Source organism: Papio anubis, chromosome 10 (assembly GCF_008728515.1).
Source record: "Papio anubis isolate 15944 chromosome 10, Panubis1.0, whole genome shotgun sequence".
Classification (NCBI taxonomy): Eukaryota; Metazoa; Chordata; class Mammalia; order Primates; family Cercopithecidae; genus Papio; species Papio anubis.
The window spans coordinates 27,503,595-27,520,409 of record NC_044985.1 but is presented as its reverse complement, the minus strand read 5'-3'; the positions used below and the strand labels follow the sequence as shown (position 1 = coordinate 27,520,409).

The 16,815-nt window shown below is 37.1% G+C and overlaps 1 protein-coding gene across 7 annotated transcripts in view; it reads right to left on the bottom strand.

Moving 5' to 3' along the window:
- ARHGAP15 (Rho GTPase activating protein 15) overlaps positions 1–16,815 on the bottom strand; it is a 627,654-nt gene that overhangs the window by 135,899 nt on the left and 474,940 nt on the right. For all 7 annotated transcript variants that reach the window (XM_031651767.1, XM_031651764.1, XM_031651766.1 and 4 more), the window contains one exon: positions 2,280–2,414. In XM_031651767.1, the coding sequence (XP_031507627.1) occupies positions 2,280–2,414 (135 nt within the window). The remainder of the gene's footprint in view (positions 1–2,279; positions 2,415–16,815) is intronic.

The following is a 16,815-nucleotide window of genomic DNA, read 5'->3' as shown; positions in this document are numbered from 1 at the left end:
ACCTGCGCAGGTTCCCTTCCACCCTGTCAAGCTTTGTCCTTTCACTCTTTACAATAAACCCTGCTACCACTCACTCTTTGGGTCCGTGCCATCTTTAAGAGCTGTAACATTTACCTAGAAGGTCTACGGCTCCATTCTTGAAGTCAGGGAGACCATGAACCCACGGGTAGGAACCAACTCCCGACACAATAACACTGAGTTTGATTCTCCTTGCCTTGAACAATGAAGGAAGAAGACTCTCTCTTCTCTTCCAAATTACATTATCAAACAAAGCTCATATGGAGAAACATTGTTAGCACTGTTTGTGCACCCTCTTACATTTTTAAAGGACTTTCTTAGGTACTTTCTTATTCATTCTCATCATAACCCATTCTATAGGTGTTGGCAGAAACCCTTGCCAGAGCCATCAATCCCAATAGTCTGCTGCCTGCCTCAAAACTCTGCCATGTTCTGTTCTTATCATGCCTATATTTCTGAAATTCTATACAATTTGGACTTAAGTCTAGAATATCCCTGAGATGATCCTACTCCTTAGAGAAATTCAAAGGACATACTCTCATGTGGGTTCTGAGGGCCTGCTTTCCATATCTCTCAAGCTAAGAAAATGACTTTCCTAATATCTTTAGAATCAGGTGAACTAAAAGAAGCTTAAATGATGGTTATCCTAGTATAGCCCCCAAATAGCACATACCGAAGTAAGTTTCCAAATGAGATCATCCTCACTTGAATGTGTGGAGATCATGATGTGAAATTTATATGACTTCTTTAAATGTACACAATCAGAAATAGGCATCTAAACACAAAGTCCCTCCAATTTCCTACCAGAACACTGTCCCAGCATTGTAAGTTGATTGGGTGTTCCAAGACAGAATATCAGAAAAAGCTGTTACGGAAATGCCCGCTTGTTTATATTTTATTTCTTCTTTTCAAATGAAGTTAAGAGAGCCTGCTTAACTATGAAACATTGCTCTTCTGAAGAAGTAGAGGGCTCATGAGATGAAGTCATGACAAGGGATAAGAGTTCCAGCCTCAACTCAAAACCCATAGAGTATTGTTACTACATTCAACAACAACAGCAGCAGCAATAACAACAACAAAATCTGAAACTGAGCAAGCAACAAGACCTTGGGAGAGAAATTTCTTCTTTTACTTGATACCATTTTGCCAGAGCTTTAAACAAGGGTGAAGGCTTTGTCAATGACAGAATTAGAGGGCATACTGAGGGGCTGTTTTCCATCACAGGACCCCCAGATCTCCACTTCTACTAATGGGAACACTGTACACCCAGCCATCCAAGATCAGACCTCCTGAATACAGCAATTTTTTTTTTCTTGGAGATTTGTCTCGTTAGGATTTTAATTAAGCTCCTGCCAGGCTTGCAAAGTTTTTAATTTTACCTTTCTTTCTTCTTTCTTTTTCTTCCTTAAATCAGCTGGCTTGCCAGGAAACTTTTCCCAAGCTGTCACAGTTACAGTAAGCATACCCTAAGATATTAAATTTAGAGACATACCAGTAGTTCTTTCTCAAAGGATTAATAGCACAAGTACCCTTGCATTTGGAAAAGATTTTCATTGATTTATTCATTCATTTATTCACTTTTACTTAAGTGTGTGTGTGTTTTATGAATTAAAAAAACAGAAAAAGAAGCTTCATGGAGTGTACAATGACTACTGGTTAGTAATAGATGCAACTCACTCTCTTATAACGTCACCAGTTTAACAGAAGAAACTTGCCATTACTTAATTTGATAATCACACTGCTCATAAGCAAATTATGGCTGTTTACTAGTGTTAGTGGGTGAAGGGTGAGTGAACTAAGAGAACATGATGTCTTAGTTGATAATTTAACACATATTTCATGAAATGTAATATTTAATTCACTTAGGGTTCTTTTCAAGACCCTTTGTATTCAAACTCATTGCAATTCTGAAAGTATAAAGGCAGAGATGAGGGGTGCACACGGTGAACCCTTTAAAGCAGATTTGATGAGATACTATTTTTATTTGAGGACGCTTAGTTAAATTGACTACCCTAAATAGGATGTCATATTTTTTTCCTAATAAAACAAAACAAAACAAAACAAAAAAAAAACCACCTCAGATAATACTGCAGGGCCAGAAATAAAACAAGCCATCAAAACAAAACGAAAACGTAAGATATGGAGCATCGGGGATACTATCTGTTCCCCATGATTATTATTATAATCATTCTTATTATTTACTTAATAATTCCAGGATGTCAGGTTATTCTACCACCTGCCCTTTTCTGTGAGGTACTTACTGATCGCTTCCACAAACCGCTCAAAGAAACTGTAAGGGAAGAGCGGCTCAGGCAGCTCCCGGAAAAACATCTTCAGTGCTCCGGTGACAACGTGGATGTCCTCCCACTGGCTGTCGTCCAAATTCAGCTTCTCTTCTGGGAAAACACGAGGAGAAATGGAACAACTGGTTTTAATGAAACAATTACAAGACACTAATTATTATGTTAATGTTTGCCTACTATCATCAGCAACCGTTAACAGCCTTCTGCACCTAGAGGTTTGGTGCTGTGCATGTTTTTTTTTTTCCCTCCCTCTTTCCGTAGGAAGGGAACATTTTCAATGGAATACCATCTGTAGGAATGCAGCTAACAAAAAAACAAGAGACACAAAGAGACAGTGCCATTGACACAGTATGTCAGATACATTTATTCCCATAATGCATCAGTATGAAAATTAGCATCACAGCTCAACATGATTCAAAGCTATTTGGTTTTGAGGCCGAGGGGCTAAGAGTTGCCAATGATGGCCGGCTCAAGGGACCAGCCTAAAGGCCTTGCTGAGCCAACAGGAGACATATGCTAAACATGGCAATAGAAAATGAGTTATTGCTTTACATGTGTTAGCCTTGCTATGTACAAGGGAATAATGGGTAACACTTTTTCCCTTTTTTTGCCTGAATATAAAGTCAGCAAGGAATAGAATACTGAGTGAGAAAGGATATTAATTCTTTCTTACTGCTTCAAAATATTTTTTTTTTTTAGTTCTCATCTCAGTGAGGAAAATATGCCCAGCAACAATATTAGACAGACCCCTGTTGGCCTACGTAGGCTATGCAAAGCTGTCAAAAATGATAACACACTAAAGACAAACCACAAGTGCTTACCAACTCTTTTTAGAAACAACAGAAGTATTTGCTTGGGAAGCTTGAGTGAGTGGAAATGTTGAAATATTAAAGAAAGTAAAAGCCAAAATGAAGGTTGTAGTAGAAATAAAGTGTGCTGGGCAATTATTTTTGTCCTTTTCACCCTCCATATGAATGTCTGGAATTAGTCTCACCCAAGAAGTGGATGCATTCATGTCTGAAAGGGACATCTTGACATAAAATGAAAAGGAAGCAAGGTACAAAGGCACTGCTGTCGAGCCAGACGATTTGTCTTTCTAAACGGGCAACATGGAAAAGGTTTTGGATACTGGGCTTCATGAAAACTTAACCTAATCATTTTAGACAATCTGGGGGTTAACTGAAAAGCTGAGAATCCTGGCAAACACTGAGGTATTTGGTCAATTGAAAATTTGTTTCTTTACTGATGTCTTGGGCTCGCATTCACATGTCCCTTGGATGTCAGTTTTATGAATGCAGAGGAGCATTTTGCACCAAAATGTAAGAAAAGCTGAGAATTGTCACTGTAGGGATTCTCTGCATGGGCTGTTTTGCTAATAATGTTCATGTCCTTTTAAAAATATTAGCCCAAATCTTCAGCAGATCTTTTTTTTAAATAAATGAACGATCGCTTCTAAGGCTTATAGTAAGTGGTGTTCCTGCTCAACAGTGTGTTTGCAAAGAGAAGACATGAAGGTGAATCTGTTTATTTCAGATGGGCTAATCTTTCCTTTCAGTCTTCATTCCTACCTCAGTCATAACACAATAATATGATCCACAACAAAATCAGCAGAGGAGACCTTCTTTCTGCCCTGCAATCATTTTTGATTGATTGTATTTCAACAATTAGTCTTTTATTTGGCTGCACACTATTGAAATAGGCCGACAGCATCTTAGCAGGCCAGCTTTAAACAGTCAACTGTTAACAATAGCATCAAAAAGGGAGACCTGATGGGGTTTACTGTCACTTTAAAGAACGGGGTTTTCACATTGTTGAAATCTGTCAGATATTTTGAAATGTCCCTCTCACTATGGTGCCACACCCCCTGCGTGCCCTTATAATAAAATTGGTTTTACTCCTGATTAAATCATTTTCTCCCTACCCACTACCATACTTCTCATAATGGACCTGTGTGCTCTACAGCTGGTGTTCTTCCCATGGTACCAATTCTTACTTTATCTTTTAAGCACTTTGCTGCTAAGATCTCATGCAGAGTGCTTATGTTTTGTTAAGAGCTTCATTCTTAGAGAAATAGCTTAACACATGTTCTAAAAATGTTGTACAACTTATTGCTTAAAACACATTTAGAAAATGTATAAGTACTGTAGCTTTGGCACTGAACTTTAAGTGGAAACCTAAACACACGAAAACACACACACACACACACACAAATATCTCAACCAAAAATTTATCAGAAAAGTCCAACACAAAATGCCATTTTGGTGCACAAGTTTGAAATTGCTTAAAGGAAAGTGTTCAGCAGGTAAAAAAGAGAATGATTTTAACTTGACCAAGGAAACACCACCACCAACAAATAATGGCTTAACCAAAGGAAAACAGCATTAATATTACTCATCTCCACATTAATATCAGTTAATTCAAGTGAACATGAAAATTGAATGTAGTGATAGATAAAGAAAATTTACCAATGAATGGATACTATTTGACCATTTGATTATATCTACTTAAAATACCATATAATAATAACTGTATCACTTAAACCAACATTACTACTATAGATTCCTATGTAGTTTCCATTTAAAGAAATAATAATAATAATTTGTAGCCCTTCAGCAAGTAGCTTAAATAGGCAATATGGCAAATAGTTGGAAAGAGTATTTTGAAATATAATACTAATTTTTATATCAAGTTTTCATAATCAACCAAGGTTAAGATCCCTTGTAAACCAGATGATGTTAAGGCAAATTTTGCAAGGTCACTGTAGTTTATCTAAACATGAAGTTATGTCCATATAGTATGCCTTCTCATGAAGCCAACCAGTCTTCAAGATGAACTAACCATAACCCTATCCTGGTGTTAACAGGCATTATTGCAAATGTATTTGCATTATTTGATAAGCATTTTCTAACTAGATTCTACACAGTGATGATGTCTTATACTTTTCCCTTTTCTAATAGTGTTTCTCAAAAGCACCACACTATTGACATTTGGGGCTGGAAAATTCTTTGTGGTGGGGGCTGTCTTTTACATTCTAGTATGTTTAACAGTATCCCTGACCTTAATCCATTAGAGGCCAGTAGTATTTCCCAGTGGGGATGATAAAAATTGTGTCTAGAGATTGCCACGTATCTCCCCATCGTGCAAAATTATTCTTGGTTGAGAGCCACTATAGTGAAGTTTATAAGTGTCTATAGAAGTCACTCAACAAAGATTTATGAAGTTTACCATAGGTGGGCAGGGAACTAGAAAATTAGATACACACATATTAATATTTCCTTAATATGAACTTAAGAGTTGGTAATTATTCTTGACAAAATCATAACTTTTTATAGAACAAAATCCATATGAACTCATTCAGGGTACTTTGCGATGAAAGCAATAACCAACAATTACTTAGAGCTTACACTGTACTAGGGGCTGTGCTATGTACTCTACATTCATTATCTAATTTAATGTTTTCAGCAAGGTAATGAGGAAGATGCTACTGTTATCATCATATCCATTTTACAGATAGGGAAAGTGAGGCATAGGTAGATTAAACAATTTTCCCATGGCTGCCAAGTGATGAAACCAGGTTAAAGAGCCAGTAAGCCCCCACTATGTTTAAAATCACCATGTTCAGACTTAATCTTGGCTGGCAGAAGCAGAAAGGGAAAAGGCAAATAAACAGTAATTGCGAATGGTAGTTGATTGACTATTATGTCAAGATTGTAATTTTTACATTTTACCCTTAAATGTCTTACTTGAGGCTATGCTTTTACCTGTAAACTGACTCTCATCTTTGGTAATTACTGACTTGTAGAAGGCACAGATTCTTATATAAACAGATACAAAACAAATTGGTAATAAAAAGCAACTGCATTAGGAAATGGGCAGAGATGGAGCAAATTGTTAGGTAGCAATGGAGTGAAGAGGAAATATGATAGAGTAGGAGAAAGGCCATACAAAACACCCATTCCAGGACTGGATTTACCACTAATTCATTGTATATCTATCTATTTACTTATTTATTTGTAAAATGAAGATAAAAGGATAATTGTTGGTATCAAATGGGAAAATGTATCTGAAAAACATTTTAAAGCATAAGGAAACAAACATATCCAATATGTCACTAGAATGAGGCAGGTGAATAAAGGCCAAAATGGTAAAATAAAAAAGAGACTAAGGCAACTGAAACATTGAACAAACATTGTAAGCCAGCCTGGTTGTTTTAGAGGATTTATCTCAGTGTGATGCAGTTTCTTGAATGGGATCAACAAAAACTACATTGCTATAAAGAACTACCTGGGCCTGGTTAATTTACAAAGAAAAGAAGTTTAATTGGCTCATGGTTCTGCAGGCTGTAGAGGAAGCATAACTGGGGAGGCCTCAGTAAACTTCCAATCATGGGAGAAGGTGAAGGGGAAGCAAGCACATCTTCACATAGCCAGCAGCAGAGAAAAAGTGAAGAGGAAAGTGCTATACACTTTTAAACAGCCAGATCTTGTGAGAACTTACTATCACGAGGACAGCAAGAGGGATATCCATCTCCACGATCCAATCACCTCCCACCAGGTCCCTCCCCCAACATTGGGGATTACAATTCAACAGAATTCAACATGACATCTGGGTAGGGACACAGAGCCAAAGCATATCACATGTTATAGTCCAATCCTAGGAAGACGTCTGGTTGAACCACAATGTCTCACAATCCTTTTAATCTGTGCTGGTTTCTCCTGGCCCTCTAATTAGGTTATCTTAAATTCATTTTGGTTATGGTTTTGCCTTAAAGCATATAAACAGAATTAAAGATAGGTTAAGCTCTACAATGCAAATACCATGTGACTTTTATGAGATCACACACATACACACACAACCTAAATGTTGTACCCAAACAAGGTTATCTTGAAATGCTCTTTCTTGAAGAGTCTTTAGGGCATATTTTAAGTAAAAACTTATTTATATCAAGCTTTAAAAATATATTTGAAAGAAAAAATTTGACAGTAGCTATTAGGAGCAATTTTTCTTAAAAAGAAGAACTGAAAGATGAACCTTTGATAGCCATAGTAGGTCAATGGTAGTTTCCAAGGAAAAGGGGGCATTTAAATATCATTAAGAGTTTAATTACTGTCCAGGTACAACGGCTCATGCCTGTAATACCAGCACTTTGGGAGGCTGAGGTGGGCAGATCACCTGAGGCCAGGAGTTTGAGACCAGCCTGGCCAAAATGGTGAAACCCTGTCTGCACTAAAGATAACAAAAATTAGCCAGGCATGGTGGCAGGCCTGTAATCCCAGCTACTCAGGAGGCTGAGGCAGGAGAATAGGGAGGTAGAGGTTGTAGTGAGCCAAGATCACGCCACTGCACTCCAGCCTCCTCAGTGATGGAGTGAGACTCTGTATCAAAGGAAAAAAAAATGAGTTTACCACTTTCCTCTTGTATTATATATTGCTATGTAGATATTGGTATATATAACCAGCAGTTGTGATATCAGGTTCAATTTTAACTAGACTCAAACTGTCTTAACCTAGTCTTTGTTGAAATGTGCTTGCACTTGGACTATCCTGAGTAGAAGAGTAACCGAGTCAAGAAAGAAAATCTTCTTTATATGTTGAAAATCAAGTGCTTGTTTACCTTGTAATAGTTTTGATAGCACTTTTAAAACCTCTTTCCAACTTTTATTTTATTGTTGCAATTTTAAAAGGAGGAAAAGACATCCTAGTTTTCCCAGAGAGAATAGCCCTGATCTCATTAATACAGTGAAAAGAACCTGTTACACTATGAAACTCTCATAAAGGATGATGTCCCTGCTTCCAGCACAGATGACCATTTGGATCCCTTATCTAAAAGGCCTGCTGGATACATGAAAGTCACATCCCAAATGAAAGAGATACCAGAGGGATGATCGATCCAAAACATAATATGTTTGGCCCTAAAATCAAATTGAAAGATTAGATATTAATGTAGATAAAACGACACTGCTTATAAGGATATAGAAGATTTTTAGTTTAGCATTTAAAGGAATAGATCAAAAGGAAGTTGGTTGAATCACTCAACTAGCTCCACGTTTCCTGCTGTGCTGGCTCCTGAAAGTGATGGTTCGGTCTGATTTCTGGTGGATTAGAGAGATTCTGCATTCTCAAACACAGTGATGTCAACCCTGTGCAAAAAGTAGCATCTTTCTCTGCTGCACTGGCTAAAGCTCCTCCTTCCACACCTTGGCTGTAACATGAGACTTCATTGAGGATATTATCTGAGAAAACTAAACCAGTTGGCCAGTTAATTTGTTTGTTCACTCAATTTTTTTCAAACAAACAGAGATGGAAGGAGGCTACATGCTGGGCATTGTGTTTTTAAAGCTACAGCTGTTGAGGCTGCTTTATGTTCCTCAAAGGAGAGGGCTTCATCAGGTGCTCAGAAAGTGAATATAGATAAAGTTCTGGACATTTTACATCTTGTTACTCTTCCCTAGAATCATATTATTTTGTCCTTGGGGGCAAGCCAGGACAAACTCAAAGAACAAATATATCACCCAAAAATATGCATCGTGCCTGTTACGTGCTGAGTTGTGTTCTTCCATTCCTCAAAATCAACTGTTGAAGTCTTAGCCCCAATACTTCATAGTGTGACTATGTTTGGAGATTGCATCTTTAAAGAGGTAATTACGGTAAAATGAAGTCATATGGGCCCCCATCCAATATGAATGGTGTCCTTATAACAACAGTTAGGGTGCACACAGAGGAAAGACCATGCGAAGACACAGGAGGAAAGCAGCTGCCTATACACCAAGGAGAGAGCCTTAGGAGAAATCAACCTACTGATATCTTAATCTCAGACTTCCAGCCTTTAGAACTGTGAGGAAATACATTTCTGGTGTTTAAGCCACCCAGTCTGTGGTACTTTGGTGTGGTAGCTCAAGCAAACTAATACAATGTCCTAAGGTTTTGGGCAGAGAAAGACGATGTCAAATTTCTGGATCATACCAATACATCTTCTCGACACAAAGGCTATGCTACACTTGTGAAACACAGTGAACAACAGGGTTAGTTCTTTAGGTAATTCCATTTGAAGAAAAATAATTACCAATATTCAGAGAATACATTTGAAGCTGGAATTAGTTGAAAAATTGCTTGCCTATTCAGGCTTAACCTATTTCAAATAATTTGCTCTACAAACATGCAGAATACTCTCCAGTGTGGTCCCCAGACAAACAATAAAATCATGATTGCCATTTTCATACTCATTCTTTGTACAACTACTATGTCTAAAGTAGAAATATTGCATGGTTGCCATCACCTGAGACTCCAAGTACTACAAGAGAACATTGGAAACATCCTCAGGAAAAACTCAACCCAAGTCCAATCAACTGTCTATAGTCATGCTACCTATCAAAGAGAAAGGAGCAAAGTGGTTTTAAATATGAAACCTTGTATGCAAAATCAAAGAGATTTGTTTCATACGATTTATTATGTAACCTCCAAGAAGCTCTTAGGAGTCCTATGTTTGAAAATGGTTCCTTTCTGGCAAGAGGAGACAGTTAGACCTATGCACAGGATAGATGGTTCTATTACCACCTGGTCTACAAAATCTGGTTTTCTGTGGCATCCTTGAATTATGAAAGAGGGAGGAAGGAAGTAACCACAAACTTTCTAAGATTTTAAAACTTTTTTTAAAAAGCTTTTATTTCTGAATATCTAATGGGCTACTTCGGCACGCCATGTTAGCTTGCTTTCTGTGTCCTTTCATGTTGTGTGCATATCTTTGGAAATTATTTGACAAGGCCGAAGCTTGCACATGTCACAGGCTGATATGAAATATCTTTAGTTACTCTCTTGGAAGGAGGTGGAACAGTCTTCTCCTCTATCCAGTACAGGAAATGAGTCAGGAACAAGACTGTTTTATTTTTATTTCTCCTCAGATTTCATTTGAATGTAAAGAATAACATAATAAATAGGTACAACTGAAACTTGTGAAGCAAGCACCACAGATGGAAAGTATAACAAACATGTCATTGCTTTGTGCATTTTTAATTTATAATGGCATAACATAAAACATCTTCCCATCATCATAACTCCATGCATAATTCTACCTTATAAAATGACATTAGCGACATTATGCTTCTCTCCAGGCTTTTAGATATTTTGTTTAGGTAGCTGAGAAAAGGTAGTCCTGTTCAGATGCAACAACAGCAACAAAAATGAACAGACTTTTTTCTTTCAGTGAGGATCATAACAAAAAGAATTGATGTATTTCATGGTACCCATATATATTTCTTTAATTCCTTTCTTACTCAGAGCTTGCAACACTGTTCTTATTTCCATTCAGTCAAAGGCTTTTTGTACTCTATAGATACTGTACACAATGGTTCTTTTTATTTAACCATCTTCTCCAAACAGATTCTGAATTTGCTGGAATTCCATGGATGATTTCATACATTACATACTCCAAAGGGGAGGGAATCGTAGGATTAAATTTCGACAAAGTCATTTTTGAAAGCTTGCTTCATAGTGGCTTTAAATTTCAACACCATTGCTATTGTTCCCTCCAAGTTATATTACGTTTGCAAATATGAAGCACAGGGCCAAGTCAAAACATATCTCTTAATGATATCTAGGAAATAAACTAAGTCCTATGAATTCCCATATACAGATAATATGTCTATTGTAGGCAAAAACGCATATATAGAAGTTACTTAACATTCTGGTTTCTTCACTTGTCAAATGAGAGTTCTTAATTTTGTGTGAGATTTAAGTGATGTAATACATGAAAAGCATCCAATATAGCCAGACTTTGGCAAATATTTCCAGAATGTAATATGATTTTTGGCTTTTATCATTCCCCTTACTATGTTGGTGATATGTGTAGGGTTAGAAATGGTAACATTGAAAAGGATATGGATTTGGGGTTTTGCTAACTTAGAATTTTCTGTCTGGAAATATTTCTTCAGAAAAATAGAAATAAAAGGTAAACAAAACTGGTAGATCAAGATATTGCTACTCTCATTCATTGAAACTATGTTACTCCCAGATAAGACATCTGTCAGTTGTCAATTAAGATAACCAAAATGAAGAGAAGATTTCTAGTAATTATTAATGATAATTTTTAACTTAAATTATGTCAATTAGTTTGATTCATGGGAGTAAACTAAATTTTCTGCATCGCAAGACTTTTCTTCACCACAATCACCGCTAAAGCTCTACAAAGGTACACAAAATAAGAGTTGGGAGATTTATAAATTTTACAACTACTTGCATAAAGTAAGGTAAAATACCTAGGTCCTTATGCAACAATTTCTTGTTGATGAAACTACTGAACAACATTATCATCTTAATTATTCTAGCCTAAACAAACCTGTGGCACTAATTCCCGGTCTCTGCCTATAGTTTGTGATGCCTAGCTATCTATACTGTTAATCTTGACTCCTCCCTACATTGGGTTTCATTTCAAACTTTGCTTACCATGTTTCTAATCCTAGCCTGAGAACCCCATCACTCCTGGGGCATGCCTACTAGATTTAACTATAGTGATTTAAACAAAGGGTCTCTCCTCTATCTCTGCCTCAAAGAAATTTGTTTTTATTTATCTTTATATCCCCAGTGCTTAGCCAATGATGGATGCACTCATTTTTATTAGCTATTAATATATTTGCACCACCTATCAAATTTTAACCTCCTTTGATAACAGAGGCTATTTCATAATAAAATACCAACAATGATGACAACAGATACATGTTTACACACATGGCATTATCTTTGTGTTCTCTTTATCTTTCTCTTTCAAAACACTTAACAAATACTGAAGACATAAGTACATTATTCATTCACTTATCAAATATTAATTGAACTCAAATTTTGTGCTAGGCATGTTATAGCTGCTGTTGGTAAACGTAAATAAAGATCTAGCTTCTATGTGCAAAGATTTCATAGTATATAGGAAGTTTGGTCAAATAGAAAAATATGTAATCAAGTATGGTAAATGTTATTATATAATTTCTTGCAGACTGCTATGGGAACATAGAAGATTAGCATCAAGCTTCATCTGGGTGTAGTCAGAAGGCTTTGCAGATGAGGTGTCACATAATAATGATCTTAAATGATGAGCAGTCAGGTGGGTGAGGGTGGTGCAGGAGCTGGGAGAGAGGAAGAGAAGAGATGAAGAAAAATTTAGCTAGAAGTAACGATCATGCCAAGGAATGAAGAACACGATGCATTTGGGAAGCCACAAGTTGTTGGAGACCCTAGAGGCATAGATTCCATATCTCAGGGTGTTGAGGATAGGAGAGAAGGCAGAGGGTACAGCATGAAGGTCCTTACAACTGAAAAAGTCTGGATGACCATAAGCAGGGGAGCAACATTCTAGAAAGATGCTCTGGCGGTAGCATGTAGGATGGGTTGGAGTGGGCGTATAGAAGAGGGGTGGTGTGTCCAAAAAGACACAATGAGCAAGAAGCTCAGCTGAGAGGCTTTGATGTATTCAAATACTGGATATTCACTGTGGAAAAAATGCTTTTAAAAGAAGTCAGTTAATAAAAAACAGGTGTGTTTATGAGAACCTTACAAAGCAGAGAAAGAAGTCTAGAAAACTGATGGCTAGCATTTACAAAGGATTAGAGTTAACAGACCAATTTTTGTGTGTCACATTTATTATAGGTTCAGGGAAGTCAAAATATTCTATTTTACTGAAGTTTATAAAGACCTGCTAGTAGTTTGCAAATGAGAATCCATTTGGATTATCTGACTAGAGATAAGACTTCAATGGTGTTTTAGTATCATGAACTACTTTACCGATGCAACAAAAGGGAATTACAATTAATTGGATTATGTTGGTCTCCACATGCTGATTGTAAGAAAATAAAATATAAAAGTGTAACTATTGCTAACAGGTCATATCTATCATCAACCATGGGATTTGTTTTTTTACTTACCAATAAGATTAATTTCTTCTTAACAATATTCCAATTTGAAGTCATTTTAATTATAGCGTTTAGAAAATTCAAAGGAAAAGGCAAACCTACTTTCAATGTATTATTAATAATTGACCTCATTTTTATTCATCTTTATGATGAGAGAAAAAGAAATGGATGGTTTGTTTATTGTTTAGAAGATTTTTACTTACTTAAGATCCTTTTGCAATCTTTCTTCGATCTCAGTTTAATTAAAAATTTTATTTACTGGATTTCTATAAAGTGCGAAACCCAGGGCTATATTTCTGAGGATTCACAACAATGTGGTCCCTGCTTTTAAGGAAACCGACATCTAGAAAAGGAGATAGGCCTACAAACTTTAAACGTCATTGTGTGACCAAGTGGAGCATTGTAGTAAAGGTATAAACTACTAGAAAACCAATAATAGTTGAGCACTTCTCAGGCACTATTCTAAGTGCTTCACATGCAAGAATTCATTTAATTCTCACATCAACATATGCTGGATGTACTATTATTAGTTCAGCTTTACTGATGGAAAAGCAGCTCCAGAGATCCAGTAACTTGTTCAGGTTCACTCAGGTATTTAGTAGCGGAGTCCAGGCAATCTCACTCCACTTAAAACTTCAATCATTCTGTTAGTGACACAGGACAGGTAAGACTCCAAATCAGGCCTTCCTGGGAGGGCTTTTGGCTTTGCCCAGGTCTGCCCTGTCCCTGCTTTAGCTAAGGACATTTTTGTCTGGTGTGTGAGCCTCACCTCTATGGTCGAGTCCTGCCTCCTATCTCATGAACACAACATGTGGAATGGTTCATTCTGATAGGTGACAGATGAAACTTCTCCCACACAATGGCAGTGAGAATGGCATAGGATTTTGTTGAACTGAGATGGGTGAGGAAGGATGTCCCAGGCCAGTGTTTCTTAAATGTGGTCCCAGAACCAGCTATGTCAGCATCACACACAGAATATTTAAGGCAAATTTTATCAAGACCTACCTCAGATTTAACTGAAACAGAAGCTTTTGGGTGCAACTGGCTGTGTGATTGCTTTTCTACAAATACTATTTAGTCTGTGATCTAACAAGTCCTCCAGTTGATTTTGATGCATGTTAAACTCTGAGGACCACTGTTCCAGCAAAGAGGTATGAAATGGATCAAAATTTGATATTGGCAAGAGGCCTCATTATGACCAGTGCAAAAGTGAATGATGAAATGTAATGGAAACTTAGCTTGGAAGCCAGGGAAAAGTGTAATTGTTATGCTAATACATTAAATGGTCTCTGTTAGATGTGAGAGAATTGTCAAAAGTTTGTATGAGGAAATATCATCCAGACTGTATTTCATGAAGATAAATCTGTAGGAAATAGAAAAATGCATTTGAGAGGTGAGAAGTAGGAATATGCAAATTAGTTAGAAGGCCCTGGAAACAGCCCAGCAAGATACCATGAAGGCTAGAACTAAATAGTATTTGTAGAAATGCAATGAAAAGGCTATGTGAAGCCATCCATTTAATGAACATAGGGGTGGTAAAGGGGGAACGAACCAAGTAAAACTATTGTTTGTAGCTAGTTATGCAAGTTATCTTACATGTAATACTTCAGAAAGAATAGCTAAGAATTTTAATTTGTTCAGTTTGTTTTTTGATAAAAAGTTGCCAGGGAGAATGGGTTTGGTTGGGGGATGCTATTGACACTTTCATTTGGTGATGCTAAGCACATATTCAGACTTTGGACTATGGAGCTTGGTAAAGAGATAAAGACTGGACAGACAAATGTGAAAATTATCAGCATAGAAGTGAAAGTTGTGTAAAAATAACAACAACTATAACAACAAAGATGACAAGACCATTAACTTAACACCTGTCATGTGCCAGCCGCTGTGCTTGGTACTTTAGCTGCATGATTTTATGTCATTTTCATAGTAACAAAGCAAGGTAGTATTCACGGATTTTATAAGTGAGGATCTAAGGACCAGAGAAATTAAATAACTTGCTCAAATTCATTTAAGAAGTTAGTGTCAAGGCTAATATTCTAACTCTAATCTGTCTCACTCACAAATTGTTTTGCAAAACTAACTAAAACAGTAAGGGACGAAAACAGTTGTATAGCAACATATAGAGCAAGAAGGGGAAAAAGTGTCCTTCAAGTTTTTGTCCTGGAACTAATAATAGAATTATTTTCACATGAGGCTCATAAGCCACCCAATTCAAACCATTACATTAAAAAAACTAACAAACAACGTGAGTTCCTGCATTAATAGTTTATTTCCAATGATCAGCGTCTAAACAAATCAGCTTGGTTGGCAAGGTAAATTCGATTACAGCCTTGTTTCTAGAGGAGTAGTGTTAGTCTTAAATACACTGTAAAAGGCCGGGCGTGGTGACTCACGCCTGTAATCCTAGAACTTTGGGAGGCCAAGGTGGGTGGGTGGATCACTTGAGGTGAGGAGTTCGAGCCAGCCTGGACAATATGGCAAAATCCCATCTCTACTGAAAATACAAAAATTAGCTGGACATGATGGTGCATGCCTGTAGTCCCAGCTACTCAGGAGGCTGAGACAGGAGAATTGCTTGAATCCAGGAGACAGAGGCTGCAGTGAGCCGAGATCACGCCACTGCACTCCAGCCTGGGCGACAAAGTGAGACTATCTCAAATAAATAAATAAATAAATAAATACACTGAACAAGTCACACTTTGTCTGCGATTCAGGCCAACATGGCCCACTGTTAACCCAAGTTCTTTGATGTGTAGCTAATTAATAACAATTACAATGCTGTACATTTTATGAGGCAAAATACATCCAAAGTTGAGAGGAATGAAACACATGGATTGTTGTTCAATGTCTGTGTCTAAATGACTTGGTTCAGTGGTTGTATCTAAATAAACAAGTTGATTGTTTGCAATCAAAATGGAAAGTTGGTCAGGAAGATGACCCATTAGATTTATACTCTCTGCCTTAGTCCAAATGCTTAGGAAGGCAGTACCAAACTATGAATCTCAGTTAAAGTTTAAACTGACTTAAGAACATTGTATTTTAATTTTCTGAAAATCTAGGTTACGTTTCCTTTAATGAACAGAGCTATTTTTAAGTGGTAGAACAGCCATACGTTCATTTGAATATGTGATAAGGCACTTGAATAAACTTCCACTTTCCATATCATTTACAGATTGGATTTATATACTGAACACACCTTCATCATACATTTTAAACACTAAGTTTTCTAATTCCATCATTCAAGGCCTCTTTTTCCTGGCCACAACCTGCCACTCAGTCTTAAAATTTGACCTCATTCAGACCTGAGCATCTGGGCCCATTATACTAGTATACTCGATATTCCCATGCAAGAACCATACTGTGGTTCTTGCTCATTCTTGACCTAAGCTATCATATCTACCCACCTCCTCTGGCCCCATCCCACCACTTCTTTAAAGCCCAAAGAAAGAATGCTTATCCCAGGAGTTCTGCCTAGAGTGATCCACTTTTCCTTGATCTCACTTTCTTTTCAACATGAGCATTTATTGCTTATGGCACCAATTCAGGAATTAAGCATTCACAGTCCTGGCATTCTTGCATTGTCTCCTGCCCTATGTTCTG